The sequence below is a fragment of the Canis lupus genome, assembly GCF_048164855.1.
Source record: "Canis lupus baileyi chromosome 4 unlocalized genomic scaffold, mCanLup2.hap1 SUPER_4_unloc_1, whole genome shotgun sequence".
In the NCBI taxonomy this organism is placed as follows: domain Eukaryota; kingdom Metazoa; phylum Chordata; class Mammalia; order Carnivora; family Canidae; genus Canis; species Canis lupus.
Window position 1 is genome coordinate 701,192 of NW_027326406.1, and position 16,648 is coordinate 717,839.

The 16,648-nt window shown below is 35.1% G+C and overlaps 1 protein-coding gene across 3 annotated transcripts; it reads left to right on the forward strand.

Annotated features, from left to right (window-relative positions):
• The first annotated feature begins 196 nt into the window (after positions 1 to 196).
• Positions 197 to 16,195, forward strand: CISD1 (CDGSH iron sulfur domain 1). Of its 3 annotated transcripts, none has more exons than XM_072818816.1 (4): positions 3,257 to 3,368; positions 5,786 to 5,995; positions 6,908 to 7,113; positions 15,900 to 16,195. In XM_072818816.1, exons 2-4 carry the CDS (start codon positions 5,956 to 5,958, stop codon positions 15,987 to 15,989), a joined length of 336 nt encoding a protein of 111 aa, XP_072674917.1. In that variant the 5' UTR covers positions 3,257 to 3,368; positions 5,786 to 5,955; the 3' UTR covers positions 15,990 to 16,195. The 3 variants fall into 3 exon arrangements, with proteins under 3 accessions (XP_072674919.1, XP_072674917.1, XP_072674918.1); XM_072818817.1 differs by lacking the exon at positions 3,257 to 3,368 and adding an exon at positions 4,036 to 4,123 and having other exon boundaries at positions 5,901 to 5,995; XM_072818818.1 differs by lacking the exons at positions 3,257 to 3,368; positions 5,786 to 5,995 and adding an exon at positions 197 to 476.
• The last annotated feature ends 453 nt before the right edge of the window (positions 16,196 to 16,648 follow it).

Genomic DNA, 16,648 nt, shown 5'->3' on the forward strand with positions numbered 1-16,648 from the left:
AAGAAAGCTGTGGATAAAATCTTAGATACCTGATTATGTCAAGTGTTATATCAGCACCTGTTTTTACCCTTAGAAACCTGCACTCCTGGGAGAGACTTAAAATCTGGCCTAGAATCTCTATTCTCAAAGCGCTGCCCCAGGTTCCAAGACTCCGCCCCTTACGATTGCGCATACTCAGTTGCTACCTCTCTGGGTCTCTTCCTCCTCCCCACTTTTGCGGCTGTCAAAATCCAGTCTCAAGACTTCTTTAAGACTGGGACGCAGCTCCGCGCATGCTCAGCATCAGCTGGGGTGCAATACACACGTGCTTACGGCCAGCCGCGGCGCCTGCGCCGTAGCGGCCTGGAGTCGGTGCGCGTAGGACGTTTCTCGCACCTTGACTCCGGCCCTCCGCGAGAGCCTGTTTGTGCTTTAGTGTCCTGTGCACACACACCTTGCAAGCGACGGCGCCATGACTCTGACTTCCAGCGTACGAGGTGAAGTGGGGCCTGGGAGCGGGTGAGGCTGGAGGCCTGCGCACCGGTTGCAGCTTCCTCAGGCTCCTCTCTGGGATATTAGTTACCGTTGCCCTGCGAGCCCGTCAGTCCTGTAACCTTGAGATGTAGAAGGGCAAGCGCAAGGCGGGCCTGCAGGCTCTCTGGGCGGAACGGGGAAAGGGAGCGATGTGGGCATGGATTGGTGATCTCTCCAGGCACAAGTGGCATGGGGGCCATGGAGACATCTACCCAAGTCTGGACGACGTTTCCGTAACTAGCCATATCTTAAAATCTAATGGTCCCGCCGCTAGCTTTTGTTCTTGTTCTCCTTTGAGACACCTCTGTGTTTTTAGATCACAGAGCTTGGAGAAGAGGAAAGGTTTTTTGTTTTTGTTTTTAACTGCGCCCTCTCCTCAAGTTTAAATCACCGTGGAATCAGACCATCAATTTCTTGCAACCCTGGAGCAATGCGTGACTAATCGCATTTTAGTTTTACACTTTTTTTTTTTAGGGGAAAAAACCTAATCCGAGGTCTTCGGTTTTCCCAGTATTTTTTTTTTTTTTTTAAATCCCTCTGGCATCTGGCACTCTATGGCAGTAGTCCAGGAGAGAGGATTGAAAACAGAGCTTTGAGCTCTCAGCTTTCTTAGCCTCACTTCCTTTGCGCTAGTCTAGCGTTTGGAAACAGGTCCAATTAAAATTAAGAGACTTTCTAGAAGTCGATTAATGTAGAGCCTCACTTTATAACAATTCTTGGTAGTGGTATAACTGTTAATATAATATTGTGCACCAGCTACGTGATACATGTGATCTTTCTGCCCTACTAAACCCCACACTTCATGATTTGATTACCTGTAACAGCAGTTAAGTAAATGTAAAGAGATTGTCCAGAAGTTAATTGAAAAGAGCCCTGTTGATTCTTTTGGTAAATATTGAGCATCTGGAGTGCCAGGTTCTGTAAAGGCCCCTTGTTAACATGAGACCCAATTTTGTAATCCATTCTTTAAATTAGAGAAATCCGCATCTGTTGCCAAAAGTTACCTGGCAGAGTTAGGATGATAACCCATGACATTTTTAAGTTACTAATGAAGTATATAGGAGGTGATTATTTGCAAAACTTATTTCAAAGGATGCTCATCTTGAGAGTCCTTTAAATAGAGGTACCTTGGTGCAGTTAAAATAGAGAGCAATTTTGTTTTGTTTTGTTTAAAAACCCAAACCTGTGTTTTCTCAGGAATAAGACTGTTGTGTAAAATAAGATACTCATGTGACTTGAGCCACTAGTAATTTTGTAGGAAGAAAATTAGCACTTAACATGATATGGGCTGAAAAACTCCAACAAATGTTTTTAAATGTGGAGTCATATTGTGAAATGTGAGGTAGGTGAACCCTACGACTTCTTAACACTACCTGCTGACTAATCTTTCTTGCAATAAAGAGGAGTTTGTGGTGTTTTTGTTTTGTTTTGTTTTTAATCTAACCATAGGGGAATCCAAAGGTGACTTTCCCACTAGCTTGCTGTTTTCTAAGGGATAGGAAGTTGCCAGAGAAGAGGGTTCTCAGCTTAAACTTGAAGTACTCAACTTTGTTATGAGAAGTAAATACTCTTTATTTCACCTAAAAGTGTAAAGGTTGTTACTGAAACCTTTGTAAATCTCTTTATCCAGCACCTTCTTACCTTCTTCCTCAAATACAGTAGTGTGGCAAAGTAGGGACAGATAATGTATTGGTAATCCACCTTGTAATGGTTAGATCTCAAATTGTTCTCGATTTTTAAGCCACACTAAAAAAATCTAAATTTTTGATCTTTGAATTTGGGGAAGATAAATTAAGAAGATGTCTCTTCTCAACTAAATAGATTAATAATTATTAAGGGCTTAAAATAGTATTGGCCAGTGGTATGCACTTTGTAAGGATATGTTAAATGAAAAATAAGAGTGTGTATCTATGCAGAATTCTTGTTTATATTCAGAAGAAAAATAATCGGTTGTAGGTTATAAGTAAAATTAATGGGGATTAGGCCAGGACAGGAACTTGGGAGAGGCATTGGGGATAAGTGATTGGAATTGAAATCTAGAAATCTTATTCAGTGAGATGGTTCTTGATACCCTTTGGATAGGCGATACCAACTTTGCTTTTCCCTTATTGAGGAATAATCAATGTACTTATGCCCAACGTATTTTTTATTTAATATCTGATACTAGTTTAATATAGTTTCTAACTTCAAGCATCTTTCACTACTATGGAATCCTCTGTCTCTAGTGACTCATGCACAGTATATGACTTTTAGGAAGTTTACTATATGTCTTGCTCCTTTTAGAGGTACCAACCTCTCAAACTCATTGAATCTGCTCTTTCGGGTTATAAATGATAAATAAATATTAAATGACATTAGGGACCATAGATGAAACAGGATTGGCAGTGAGTTGATCCTTGTTGGGGCTCAGTGAGGGTAAATGAGAGTTCATTATAGTAATCCCTGTATATGTCTAAAATGTTCCATAATAAAGTTTTATTTTTAATCTGAAGAAATGTTTTAAGTCTCACATGTGATACAGTAGGTTAAGATGAGGCCAAAGATAAGTCATATGTTATAAGAGCAATGTGATGGTAAAATGGACAGAGGTAGTTACAAATTCGAATTAGTAATCTGTTATTTCTTTTTACTCAGCTAACCTTGAACACCACCTGTATGCGAGGCCTTAAGAAAAAAAAATCATTACCAGGCACAGCCTGTCAATCTATGGGAGAGACCTAAGGATGAGAAAGATTTACACATAGCTCCCCTCCCCCTCTCCTGAAAAGGAAAGAACCTTCTGATTCTGTGACAGTTGACACTGGGCAGGAGAGGACCATTTTGAACAGAAAAGGGGCTAAAGGAACAGAAACAGGGTGAGATCTTGGTCTAAATTAAAGCAAAATAATTTCCACGGTAGAGAAAAGCTGAAGAATGGGTTACGAACAAGAGATTGTTTTCAATCTCTGAAAAATTCTGAGAAAAAAACAGTAATATGTTATACAAACCAGTATTATACAAGAGTAGATCAAGGAAGGAGTGAGAATGAGAAGAATTATTTAGAAATGTATTTTCTGCATTTTGTTTTTCATATTGGTTTATTCATTGTATTTGTATAGATAGAAAGCACTGTTAAGCAAGATTGGGCAGGGTGGGGTTTGATCTAACTAGGAGTACTTTGCCTCGAGAGATGTCTACGGAGAAGGGAAGTGAGGGTAAAACCAGAAGAGGTAGAAGTAGTGCTCAGGATTTTTCTGGACTCCAGTTCAGAAAGTGTCTGAAAGGTGCTAATTGCAATGTCCTTAAAAATTGGTTTTTGGTAAAGTCTTTTTTTGCTTCTGAGATTGTGTTTATTCTTAATAGAATATATCCACTATCAAGAACTAAATGTCACTTGGGTTTTATTGTTTTTATTTATTTTCTTGGGTTTTCAATTCTTTCTCTAATTGTTAACTTTTAAATCCATCATCATTCTTGCCCGTCTCTACATAGTTTCCTTTTCCTTCTTTTCCCTAGAGTTGCCGGTGGCATCCACAGCTTTTTGCCAGAAAAAACTGATTCAGCCTATAATGATGAAATGATAAAACAGCAACATATTTCTTATTCTGGGAACTTTTTACATTTGTCTCTAGTGAGATTAGAGAATTCGGTTTTGGGAAGGGGGGAATAATGGAAATTCTTAAGAATTTGCCTAGCTCTTTGATTCTAAACAATCCATTGGAGCAAATGCAAATCCATTTTTCTAGCACACATATGGTATTATGACATTTATATAGTGTCATAAGTGACCCTTGTTAGGGAGTAGGGTTACAGTTTGTGTTTTGATTCTCCATGGGGCTGCTACTTTTCAGTAACATCTAGAGTCAATTTCCTTTTCTTTCATATGCTATTTCTTCTTTTCTGTGTTATTTATTCTGCCATTTATTCCACTGTCAAAAATTCTAGGGAGGTAAAGGTTTAAAAAAAGAGTCACCATACGGATTCAGTGACTAATATGAGAAAAGAGAATAGAAGACTGTTTTGATGGCTAAGAAAGATTCATTTGGTCTATCATGAGTTTTAGGTAGAAATTCCTAAAAGATTCCCTTTTTATGTTGTGAGACAAATTAATCTTAACCAATGTTAGCTCTTTGGATTTCAGGCCTTTTTGTAATATGTAGGCACTATTAAAGCAAATCTGTTAAGAGATTACTTCACAATTCACCTAAAAAGTAGGGTGTAACTAAAATTAACAGTATTTAGGGAATTGTGTTATTTTACTCCTTTGGGATATTTCCTCCTTTTGAATTTATGCTACAGATAATATTTAGCAAATATAACTGAATGTATACTATGCAAAACAATATTTTATCCCATTTTGTAATAGGTACATTAGCTCTTCAGAGTGGATTTCCATTAGCTTAGAAACAGATTGCTATACCTCCTGATGTAGAGAGTACTTTCTCAAGGGAGTTCCATGGTAAATAATACATCAAAAAGAAATATCATGAACCAAGTTAGAAATCAGAGCAAAGTTTCAGCCCTGCTTGGAATTGCTACAGTGTAATATCATGAAACAGTACTAAAATTCAAGACAAATCTACACAAAATGTGTAGTTAAAAACATTCTTCAATGAGTCCAAAGGTTTGAAGCTGTCAAATAACTTATTAACTTGTTTTCTCAGTCATGCAGCACCTGTGAAGGACATAATGTTAATGTTTATTTTAGAGTATTTTAGCAAGGAGGAATGGAAATGTGGGAAGGAAAATAAATTATCTTGTAGAGAAAAATACTGTGATTGAAAATAGAACCCAAGGAAAGTGCTAATTAGAAATGTTTAATAAAAACTAAATAAATTAAAAGAGAAGATCCAAGATAAAAAGAACTGTAAGAATGGTTGCTTCTTCCCATTACAGTTCTGTAAAAATGAGCTCCAGGGCAGGCCTGGGTGGCTCAGCGGTTTAGCGCCGCCTTCAGCCCAGGGTGTGATCTTGGAGACCTGGGATCCAGTCCCACATAAGGCACCCTACATGGAGCCTGCTTCTCCCTCTGCCTGTGTCTCTGCCTCTTTCTCTCTCTCTCTCTCTCTCTCTCTCTGTGTCTCTCATGAGTAAATAAATAAAATCTTTAAAAATAAAATAATTTTTTAAAAAATGAGTTCCAATTTAATGTAGGACATTATTAGGAAGGTTTATTAATCACATTAGTGCAATAAGAAATTTGACTCAATAGTGCAAATAAGCTGTACAGATAATTATTCATTATATGTTTTTATTTGTCCTTGGAATGTGTTTTTTGTACTTATCTCTCTAGGGCTTTATTTGATAGTCTGGGAACTTATTTCAAACACTATGAAGATCTGACTCAGGAAGTGCTGGGAAGCAGTCCAGTGTGTTTATCCTGACCCTTGTTCAACTTCTTCCTGCAGTTCACTCCATGCTGGGAATAGACAACTCTCTTCTGAGGCTGAGGCTAACCAGACTATGCAGAACTTTCTTCTCTCCAACATTCTGTGGAACTGGGGTAGTTAAGTGCTTGGGTTTCTAAGGGCTCCTTGAAAAGCAACGTGCAAAAAATAAATAGATGGCCTGTTAGTCAAGTAAATAATTGAGTAGAAAAAGGTCATGAAATTTAAAATGAAGTTTGTAGGGAATTCAAATCATCATCCACTGGTGGATATTGGAAATTTAGAATTTATTAAGTGAGAATATAACTGTAATTATATTAATATTTTCTATGAAATGAATTAATGCATTCTAATTTTTATTCCAATGAGAAAGCACTTTGAAATCTAAAAAACAAAAAACTTTTGAATGACTTTGAAGCCTAGAATCCTGCTGGATATATTTCTTTGAATGTTTAATATTAAAAGTGACTTTATTCGTCCTTTTTTTGTTTTTTCTTCGGATACCAATTCTATTTGTGGTTATGCATTTTAAAATCAACAAAGGACCTTCTATTTAAATGAACTCTGATGAGTCTGCCAACATAATCACCTCCTGATTATTTGGGTGCGGGGAGTCTTTGTAATCTGAATTTTTTATGTATCAAGGTTTGTTTGTTTTTTTTTTTAAGCAATAGGTATCTGCAAGCTTACATGTTACTTTAAATCTATTTGTGAACACTTTAAAAATTATTAAGCATTGTTTTTCCTTTTCCATCTATAAAATAATTTTGTTTCCCTCTCTATCTTAACTGAGCCATCGTCATTCAATAGAAAATACACAGTTGCCTCAGTAAAGGCTGGGGAAAGTCTTAACAAGAAATTGTTAATACCATCGTGTTGTGATTATTTTGTTAACAGTAAAAACCTTTGACTATTAGAATGCTTAACTCAAAAACTGGATTTCCTGAACATTCATGTTAGTAAAAATACACATTATTAGTGTATATTTTGGTTTTGATAATTATTCCTGTTTTTCTTTTCTGCTGTAGTTGAATGGATCGCAGCAGTTACTATTGCTGCTGGGACAGCTGCAATTGGTTATCTAGCTTACAGAAGGTTTTATGTTAAAGATCATCGCAACAAATCTATGGTAAACCTTCACATCCAGAAAGACAATCCCAAGATAGTACATGCTTATGACATGGAGGATTTGGGAGATAAAGCTGTGTACTGTCGTTGTTGGAGGTCCAAAAAGGTGAGGAAAACAAGTCTTTTATGTTAGTTCCATCTTTAATTTAATATTTCTTTTTAAACTATTCTATCAAAAATGTATCACCAGATATTATTAGGATACCTCCTCCTCTTCCTCCTCCTTCTCCCCCTTCCCTCCTTTTCTTTCTTTTCTTTTTCTTTTTTTTTTTTTTTTTAAAGTAGTCTCTGTGCCCATCTTAATCTCACAACCCTGAGGTTAAGAGTTGCACGCTCCACTGACTGAGCCAGCCAGGTGCCCCTTTTCTTTAACGCATCCTGTTCTTCTCTGTTTTACATGGACTCTTCAGGAATATCGTTCCTAAAATGTATTAACTACTGTGCAGTAAAATTCCATTATTCCCTTATTGAGTTCAGGTGAACATAACTGTGTTTTTGGCCAAGAAGGGAAAAAAATCCCTTATTTATTCTTAGGATTTTCTCTCCAAATGGATCGTTGCTTCCAGTATCCCAGGAAAGAGTGTATGCAGCCTAAAACATAAAGAGAAACAGAAGGGAAATTCTTTTCGTGAGCTTTCAAGCTCCTGGATTCTAGGACAAGTTTTAGAAAATTCAAGAGAAATTTGGAAAACTACCCTTGATATATTGACCCTGTATCTAAGCTTTCTTTAAGCTATAGCTCCTATAGTTAAATACATAATGGGGTTTTTAAAATCTTCTTTTGTGATAACATTTCATCGAGTTCCTTTTGGAGCTGTCATCTGTGATACCTGCAGCTTTTAGGCAACTTTTAGACAGTGATGACAGCTAGTGACCTAAAGATAGTAAAATGCTTTCCTAAGGTCATCTTGAAAAGCTTCATACATTGAATGATTTCAGAATTTCTCATATATTGTGAGATACATGGTCAATATACTGTATGTACGGCCACTATTAGCATTTAAATAAAATGGATTTCACCAAAGATGACACTATAACACATTTAAAAAAGGACAATAAAAGTTATGTTTCTGAAAGCACATGTCAGGGACCACCTCTTCCCACAGTGGAAAGCCATTATCACAAATCAGGAAGAAGTTACATACTAGGTACTGGAAAGTGTATTCTTTTTTTTTTTTTTTTTAAGATTTTATTTATTTACTCATGAGAGACACAGAGAGGCAGAGACATAGCTAGAGGGAGAGGCAGGCTCCCCATGGATAGCCTGATGTGGGACTAGATCCCAGGACCTCAGGATCATGACCTGAGCCAAAGGCAGAGATGCTCAATCAGTGAGCCACCCAGGTGCTCCTGGAAAATGTATTCTAACTCCCTTCCCCAATATAACAATATTGTATAATCTAGTGATCTAGTGCTTAGATAATGTCATTATATCTGAAGCTGCTTGATGAACATATAGAATGTGAACCAAAATTAATAGCCCCATTACAAGTTGTAACTTAAAAAGAACACTGTTCATTTGGTATGTGGGATTATTTGTAAGTACTAGTAGCGGCACTAGAAAATACTCTTCAGTAATATTCTGTAGACTAGACCTGGTTTGCTTTTTAAAATTTATGCCCGTGGTAGGTGTCCCCTCCTGTTGCTCATCAAAATATACAAAACAATACCTTTAGAGATTCAAGAATGTTTAAGTCATTTTGGTAGTTCTTTAGTCAATGATCATATAATGTCTACTATATATGCATGAGAAAAGTTAAATAGTAAAATAGCAGGTATCATAGATCTGTACAGTAGACTCAGTACAGGTGCTTAAAATAAAAGAAAAAGCTTACAGTGTGGGCTAGAATTTTCTGGGAAGGCATACAGATATACATGGGAGTTAAATTGCCCCTGGAAAATTTGTTGGTATTTGAATAAACTAGCAAGTTTGGGGAACTCTTTCTCAAAATCTATAGGAAAGGACCCTTGTGAGTAAGGTTGAGATCAGTGAAGAATCTAGTCTGGTCATTGCTCTTCCATCCCCTGAGGTATAAGTTCAAATTAAGGAGCATCTTGGGTATCTGTGTGTGGGGTTTGTGCCTCCAGACATTGGGGAGCTTCTTGTTGGGTTTTTAGACAAAGTTATGATGCTTACCCCAGAGTGATAGCTCTAGGGATGGATAAAAATGAACAGATACAAGAAACATTTTGAGGGAAGGATAAGCCAAATGTACTGACTGATTTATGAGGGAGATTGGCGGAAAAAAACTGAAACTCGTTAAAGTATCTAAACGTGTTATTAGAAAGATGGTACTATTAACAGAAATAGGACTGCAAGAAGAAAAGCTGACTTTCTAGGACAGTGACCAGGAATTCAATTCCAAAGGAATTTTGAGGTGATGTTTGAATGGAAATGTCCAGCAGATAATCTGAAATGTGAGTCTAAGGCTGAGACATCAGGGTTGAAGATAGAGATCAGCAAAACTGATGAGTCAAACATAAGAATGCAACAGATTCTTGATGCAGATAAAAATCAAGGGCTAAGTATGAAATCTTAGTGAATTACTTACATTTTGGAAAGAGGAATGAGTCAAAAAGGAGATGAATTGAGCCAGAGTCAAAAGAAAACCAAGAATATCACAGTTTCACAGTGGAAATGAGAAAGTTTCAAAGATTTGGCTGTGAACATTGGCTTGTGCAGAGACACCTAAGTGAATATTATTTAAAAAGTTGGATTACACATTTAGGCCATTGACCTTTTAGTGTCATTTCAACAGAATAATTAGAATAGAAGCTATGTCTAAGTGGGTTAAAGTATGAATTATTAATAAAGAAATGCTAAGAAGTTTGAGTATATGTCAAAATTTTAGTAAACATGGCAGTGAATGGAAAGGGAAAGAAATAAGATGACTGCTTGAGTGAACTTTAAAGCATAGATTTGGGGTCAAATAAAGGGTGTTTGTTTTGGTTGGGTTCTTCCAGAGGGTAAAGTAGAGGTCAATAAAGCAAATAGGAAATTATGAGGACTAAGATCTTAAGTATTTCAGGAAGAACCACAAGCGCACACCAACTAGTGATTTAAATGTTTATTAGACTTTATAATTCAACAAAACATTCTGGGATTACTTTTTCATCATACAGTTTAGAGTTTCCAGATGGGTAAACTAGAGATGGTCATTTCCCCTAGGTAGATTTCGAGGAAAGGAATGCCAGACCAGTCTTTTTATTTCCCATTTTCTCTCTTATTTTAAGCTCATCTTTTATGCTGTTAGTGATCCTCTTTGCATCTAGGATTTGTCGGTTTTGAATTTTCACTGAATCTTAGGAACTTTTTATTCCCACATGAATCAATTAAGAGTTCACTTTGAATATTATTCATATTAATGGATGTTTTTATTCTTCAGATATTTTTGGAAACCCCACATTCCTGAGATACCTAAGGTTATCACAGTGGTGCCAGCTCACACACTTACATGCAAGATCACAGAAGATTTGCAATTAATGCCTTTGATTAGATGTCTCTATTGAGTTCATATTCAGTAATTTTTTTCTCAGACAAACCAGTTGTGTTTCTAATATGACAAAATGAAAACACCTTTCTACTTATCTTGAAAAAAGCTACATGTGATAGAAATTTTAATTCAGTTCTAATTCATTCTAAGGGTACAATCACTAGTAGCCCATTATGTGGGTCTAACATTTTTGAGTGGTCTTTCCAGGCCTAATGAATCATTTCTTAACAGTGTGCAGAAATTACATTTTAAGATTTACCTTAAGATTTGGGGGCAGCCCAGGTGGCTCAGCAGTTTAGCGCCACCTTTGGCCCAGGGTGTGATCTTGGAGACCCGGGTTTGAGTCCCACGTCAGGCTCCCTGCATGGAGCCTACTTCTCCCTCTACCTGTCTCTGTCTCTGTCTCTCTCTCTCTCTTTCTCTCTCCTATCTGTGTCTCTCATGAATAAATAAAATCTTTAAAAAAATTTTACCTCATTTGTCCTCCCCTCTCCCCACCCCACCCCTTATGCCCTCTGCTGTTTCAGAAACTGGCCTATTTCACAGTATTTCACAAGAGGGCTATCCATATGTGACAGGAGAAAGAAAAGAGGCAATAGAGAAGTGACTGCAGGGAAAGATACTATTTGAGACTGTGATGTCTTGAAAGAGGTAGAAGGAAATGAGAGTAAGAGCACAAATGTGAAACTTAGGAAGGAAGAGAGAGCCTTATTTTCGAAATAAGAAAATAGAACTTTGATGTCAGAGGGAAAAGTATGCAACATAGTCTTGCTAGATTCCCAGCCTACCCTCACTCCCCTGAGTTGTCTGTTGGCCGTTAGGAGGCAGGAGAGAGTTTGAACAAGGACAGTAGAAGGATGCATGCTAAGAAATAAGAACAGAGGGAGGGTGTGCCAGTTACGGTCAGGAACTCAACTGAAGTCGAAATGAAATGCAGCTGAACAGACTATATAGAATCATTTTGTTTCATTTACAACTTTAGGATTTGAATTTTTTTTTGTTTGTTTGTTTTGTTAGTGGTGTGCTTGTTTTTGTTCTGGGGGTTGTATATGTGTTCACAGAAGTCTCCATCCTATTAATGGTTTGGAAGTGGATGCGTGGAGTCCATTTCTTCATACAAATAAAATTCAGAGTGTTGGTTACATAGCTTGTCCAATCTACATAAGGACAGTCTTGTAAAATCTTAATTTCTCTTAATATGTTTTACTACTATCTTACATTTTACTAAAGTAAGTACCTAAGAATGGAATAAAATGTCATGTCCTCTCAGGTAGTGTCAAATCTTACTGCTTTTCTTCCTCAACCAAAGAAAAAGACCATTTCTTAGAGCAGTTTATGGTAGTGAGTCAAAATAGCACCAGGCAACTTCCTTGGGAAATAGAAACCATACTCATTAAGAATACAAAGTTTGGAGAAGAAAGATAAATGTATTTTTTAATTTGTTGCAGATAGAAGAGATAAACAGGAACACTTACTTATTTTTATCTTCAAATACCCAGAAAACAGAAACATCACAACCTGAGATTGGGACCATTAAAAAGAAACAAATCTTGTGTATTTTATGAAGATCGATGATGTTAACTAGCTTTCCAAATGAAAAGCAAGAATCTCTAGGGTTTTTTAAAATCCTAATCATTTATTATAGCCCCTTCTCTAAACCGTATAAAAATATGGGACTTGTAGTTTTCTAATTTAGTTAGCCAATATAAGATATTTTCTGGACATTTAGGAAATTCAGCCAATTTAATTTTCAAGCTTTTTTCCGGGATTCATTAATAACAAACACTGGCATGTAAGAACAGATATTTTAAAGATTTTATTTATTTATTCATGAGAGACACAGAGAGAGAGAAGGCAGAGGCATAGGCAGAGGGAGAAGCAAGCTCCATGCAGGGAGCCTGATGCGGGACTCGATCCCGGGACTCAATCCCAGGACTCCAGGATCATGTCCTGGTCCAAAGGCAGGCGCTCAACCATTGAGCCACCCAGGAGCCCCTAGAACAGATTTTAGAACCACTTAATGAGCTAAACTTTTTTCCATCAGTGTTTTGATTCTTTAGGTTTTACTTTTTAAGTATTGATACCACGTGAATTAAATTAAATATACCCTTTGCATTTTTTTTGTAATTTTAGCTCTTTGCTTGACAGTTCAACAAATTTCAAAATTTTAAATGAAAGAGAATAATTCGTGTTTTTGACATGTAATGTTTTTGTTGCATTATTAAAACTACTAGGTTACGATTAAAAGTATACACATATTTTCTTTCTCGCATAGGAAAAGTTAAATAGAACAAGACACTTCCTGAAAAACATAAATATTGTTATGTAATTTACCATTTGAATTTTAATGCCAACTAATTGGCATTCACTTATTTGAGAATCATGAGTTAATTTTAATAAATGTATCCCAGTAATATATACAGTATATTCTCAAGAATTTGCTAATCCAGTCTTGAAATAACTCATTTTGGTCCTGGCTGAAAAAGAAAAGTTTTGGTTTTTCATTAACTTAAAGTGAGAACTCTCTATTGAATAAATACAATGAGAATACCTAATCTTCACATGAAGTTTGGGAGAGGAATTTGATTTAAATCAATGATTCCTGGGATTAATAAAGTTCTATTAAAAGATATCTGTGTCTCTGAATAAAATGATTTTTGATTTTTAATCTTAATTTATGTTTTAAAGTCATAAAAGCTTTATTATAAAAGCATGAACCTTTATTAAACAACTGGCCAATATCTACTATTCACTGCTTTTTAAAGAAATATTTTTTCTTTTAAAACAGGAAACAGGCAAATTTTGGTTTTTAGGCAGACTAGTTTATCATATAAAAAGTATATTCTCAGGGATCGCTGGGTGGGTCAGCAGTTTAGTGCCTGCCTTAGGCTCAGGGCATGATCCTGGAGTCCTGGGATGGAGTCCCACATCAGGCTCCCCGCATAGAGCCTGCTTCTCCTTCTTCCTGTGTCTCTGCCTCTCTCTCTCTCTCTCTCTCTCTCTCTCTCTGTGTCTCTAATGAATAAATAAATAAAAATTTTTTAAAAATATTCTCATTTTAGATGTATGGCTTTCTCAATCTTTTATAAGATGTTTTTTGTATATTTCTCTATAGATGTCTTTCCTGTTTTTGATTCTGTATTTAGAGGGAAATGATTTTTAAAACTGTATTATTTTTCTAGTATTTTCAAAATGAGATTAAATAAATAAGTAAAACATGCTATTTCAGTAAGTTATTTGAAGCTTTTTAATTTGTAAATACTTCATTTTTCAGAAAGTTATTTGAAGCTTTTTAATTTGTAAATACTTCATTTTTCAGAAATTTAATTTAAAACCTAAATATGTAAAACTGTATAGTAACATGTTTTATATGTGCCTTTTATAAAAAGTGAGGTCTTTTACGATCTAAACTTGTATTCTCACTGTAAAATAGTCTGTGTTTATATATTAATCATATGTCACCTTGAAATGCTGTTATTTGCTATGGGGTACATTTTAGTTTGATTTTTATGCATTGTTATGGCCACTTTCTTCATCCATGCCAAGAAAAAATGAAAGCTTAGGTTGATGTTTTTATGTTTTTGTTGCAAGGACTTGTTTTTTTTTTTTTTTCAAGGACTGTTTTAAACATGAATTTACTTTGTACCATATCTTATTGACCAAAAAAAAAAAAAAAAAAGAAAGAATGGAAGCTTTATTTGTATATATTGCATTAATGTTGCCATCTACCCCAAAATAGATTATTTACTTGGAAACATTAAACATGCTGGTACCTTGACTTTTTCTGTAATTTTTAACTAGTTTACTATATCTTGGAATAATATACAAATAGTAAAATTAAAATTGAATTTCTTTTTTTTTTTTTTTTGAATTTCTTTAACATCAACCAAATATTTTTTTTAATCTTAGAATACACACTTCTAATGTCAAAGTTTAAGATTGTATATTTTCAGGTATCTAAAATCATACTGCCTTCACTGTGAGTAATGAGGCAATTTTAATCCTAAGGCTAAGATTCCTGTTACTTTACTCTTGTACATAGGCCTCTTCAGTGCAATAATGTACCTTATACCAAACAATGAAACTCTAAATTCTAGAGTGTAGGTACGTTTCAGACATCAAGAATGAAACAAAGATGCTAGGTATCATCCTTTGATGTGAAATAGAAATAAACTACATAAATACAGAAGGAAAAAAAACCAAAATACTGATAATTGGACCTTCTAAATGTAAAGTCCTGAGGAGACACCTAAAACATTGTTGAATTCATATCTTTATCATTTAACAGTAGGAAGGATATACTTGCAAAAACCATTGATAATATATAGCATAAGTAGTTAGGTATGAAAATATACTTAATTATGCTAACTATAAAATATATAAGGCAGAAATAATGGTATCAGAGTATGTATGAGACCTACCTGAAAATGAGAATTCCAAAAGAATTTAATAGTACATGGGAAAAAAAATTCTCAACTTTATCTATTTGAATAAAGTTTAATAAAGGTAGGTAGAGAATAAATAGGAAAGGTCTAACAAGAATAAGGAAACCTAGCCCTAATCTAAAGCATATTTTAAACATGGTTATAAAGTCTGCTGTATAGAACACAAATACTAGATTGCAAAGTTAAGAGTGTCTATGGTTTAGTCAGCTTGGGAAATTTTGAGTATTTTTTAATAGCAGAACTTCTTTTAAATAATAATGTATGCTACAAATCAAAAGAATCATATGTTCTTAAAACACAGCGAAACCAAATCACATATTTTAGGATTTAACAACTTTGGAGTACACCTTGACAAGCACTGTGAGAAATTTACTTCTGTCACATTTTCTACCACCGGACCCCAAAATGTCAATTATATTAAATGAAATCATGAAAAATAATGAAAATTTACCACATTTCTAGGAGAAAGATGTCTCCATGAAGAATGTTAAACAGGGAAGCACTGACATGTTTGTATGAAAGTGGAGAAGTTAATATGAAAAAATAAGCAAAATTAAAAGGCTTGGGAAAAATTGCTACAAAGGTAATCAAGAAAGGAATAATATACAAATTGATTTTAAACAAATGAACTAGGCTCTAAACGGACATGGTTCACTAGAAGAGAAATGTAACCGGAACTAGCATATAAACATGGAAAAGATATTCAGTATCCACAATCAAATATCACAAATGGAAATGCAATTAATGATCTGTGTATTATCCACAAGTTAGTGGATATACTTAGTGTATATACTTTACATATGCTCTTTAAGAGCACCTGTATAATGTGGTCTAGGAAGATCTTTTTATTAAGAGTTATCCTGTGTGTTAAATATGTAAATTAAGCATCACCCCCGCTCTACCAAGCTAATACTGATTTTATGATTAGACATTGACATTCTCTCTTTTCCTAGTTTCCATTCTGTGATGGATCTCACACAAAACACAATGAAGAGACTGGAGACAACGTGGGACCTCTGATCATTAAGAAAAAGGAAACTTAAATGGACAGTTTTGATGCTGCAAACCAACTTGTCATGATGTCATCTGACTGTTTAATTAGAATGACTACCACCTCTGTTCACCTCCCCTGGGTTCTAGATGTGATATATTGCAAATTGCAGCTTTCATATTCACGGCATTTGCCTTATTTGTTGAACCATCGTGGTGCACATTTGTTTAAACAAAAAAAGGAAAAAGTAAAAACCAACCTCATGGCCTGTGGGTTATTTTGGTCTTGTAAGGATCCGTTTCTTTATGTTTAAAATAATTATATTAGAATATAGTTGTATGTCGAAGTTAACATATATTCTCAAAATCATGTATATGCAGGTTGTACTTAGAAGTTTCAAAGAAAATTATCACCTTTTAATATTACTTAGTTAACCTAGAAAGTAAATTGGATGTGATTAAGCTATATTAATGTCTTAATATGACCTTGATTCTCTTCTTGACAGAGTCGATGATATGGAAACTATAGCTTCCATGTTTTCATAGTTTTTAATCAAAATGAACTTGGAATGTTATTCTGCTTAGTTACAAGTGGGCCAGGTCTAAAATAAAAGGGTGCAGTAGCTTCTTTATTCATTTTATAGGTATTTAATTGACCTATTAAAGGAACCATACTGGAAATTTAGATCAAAGTGATATTAGACTTAAAGTA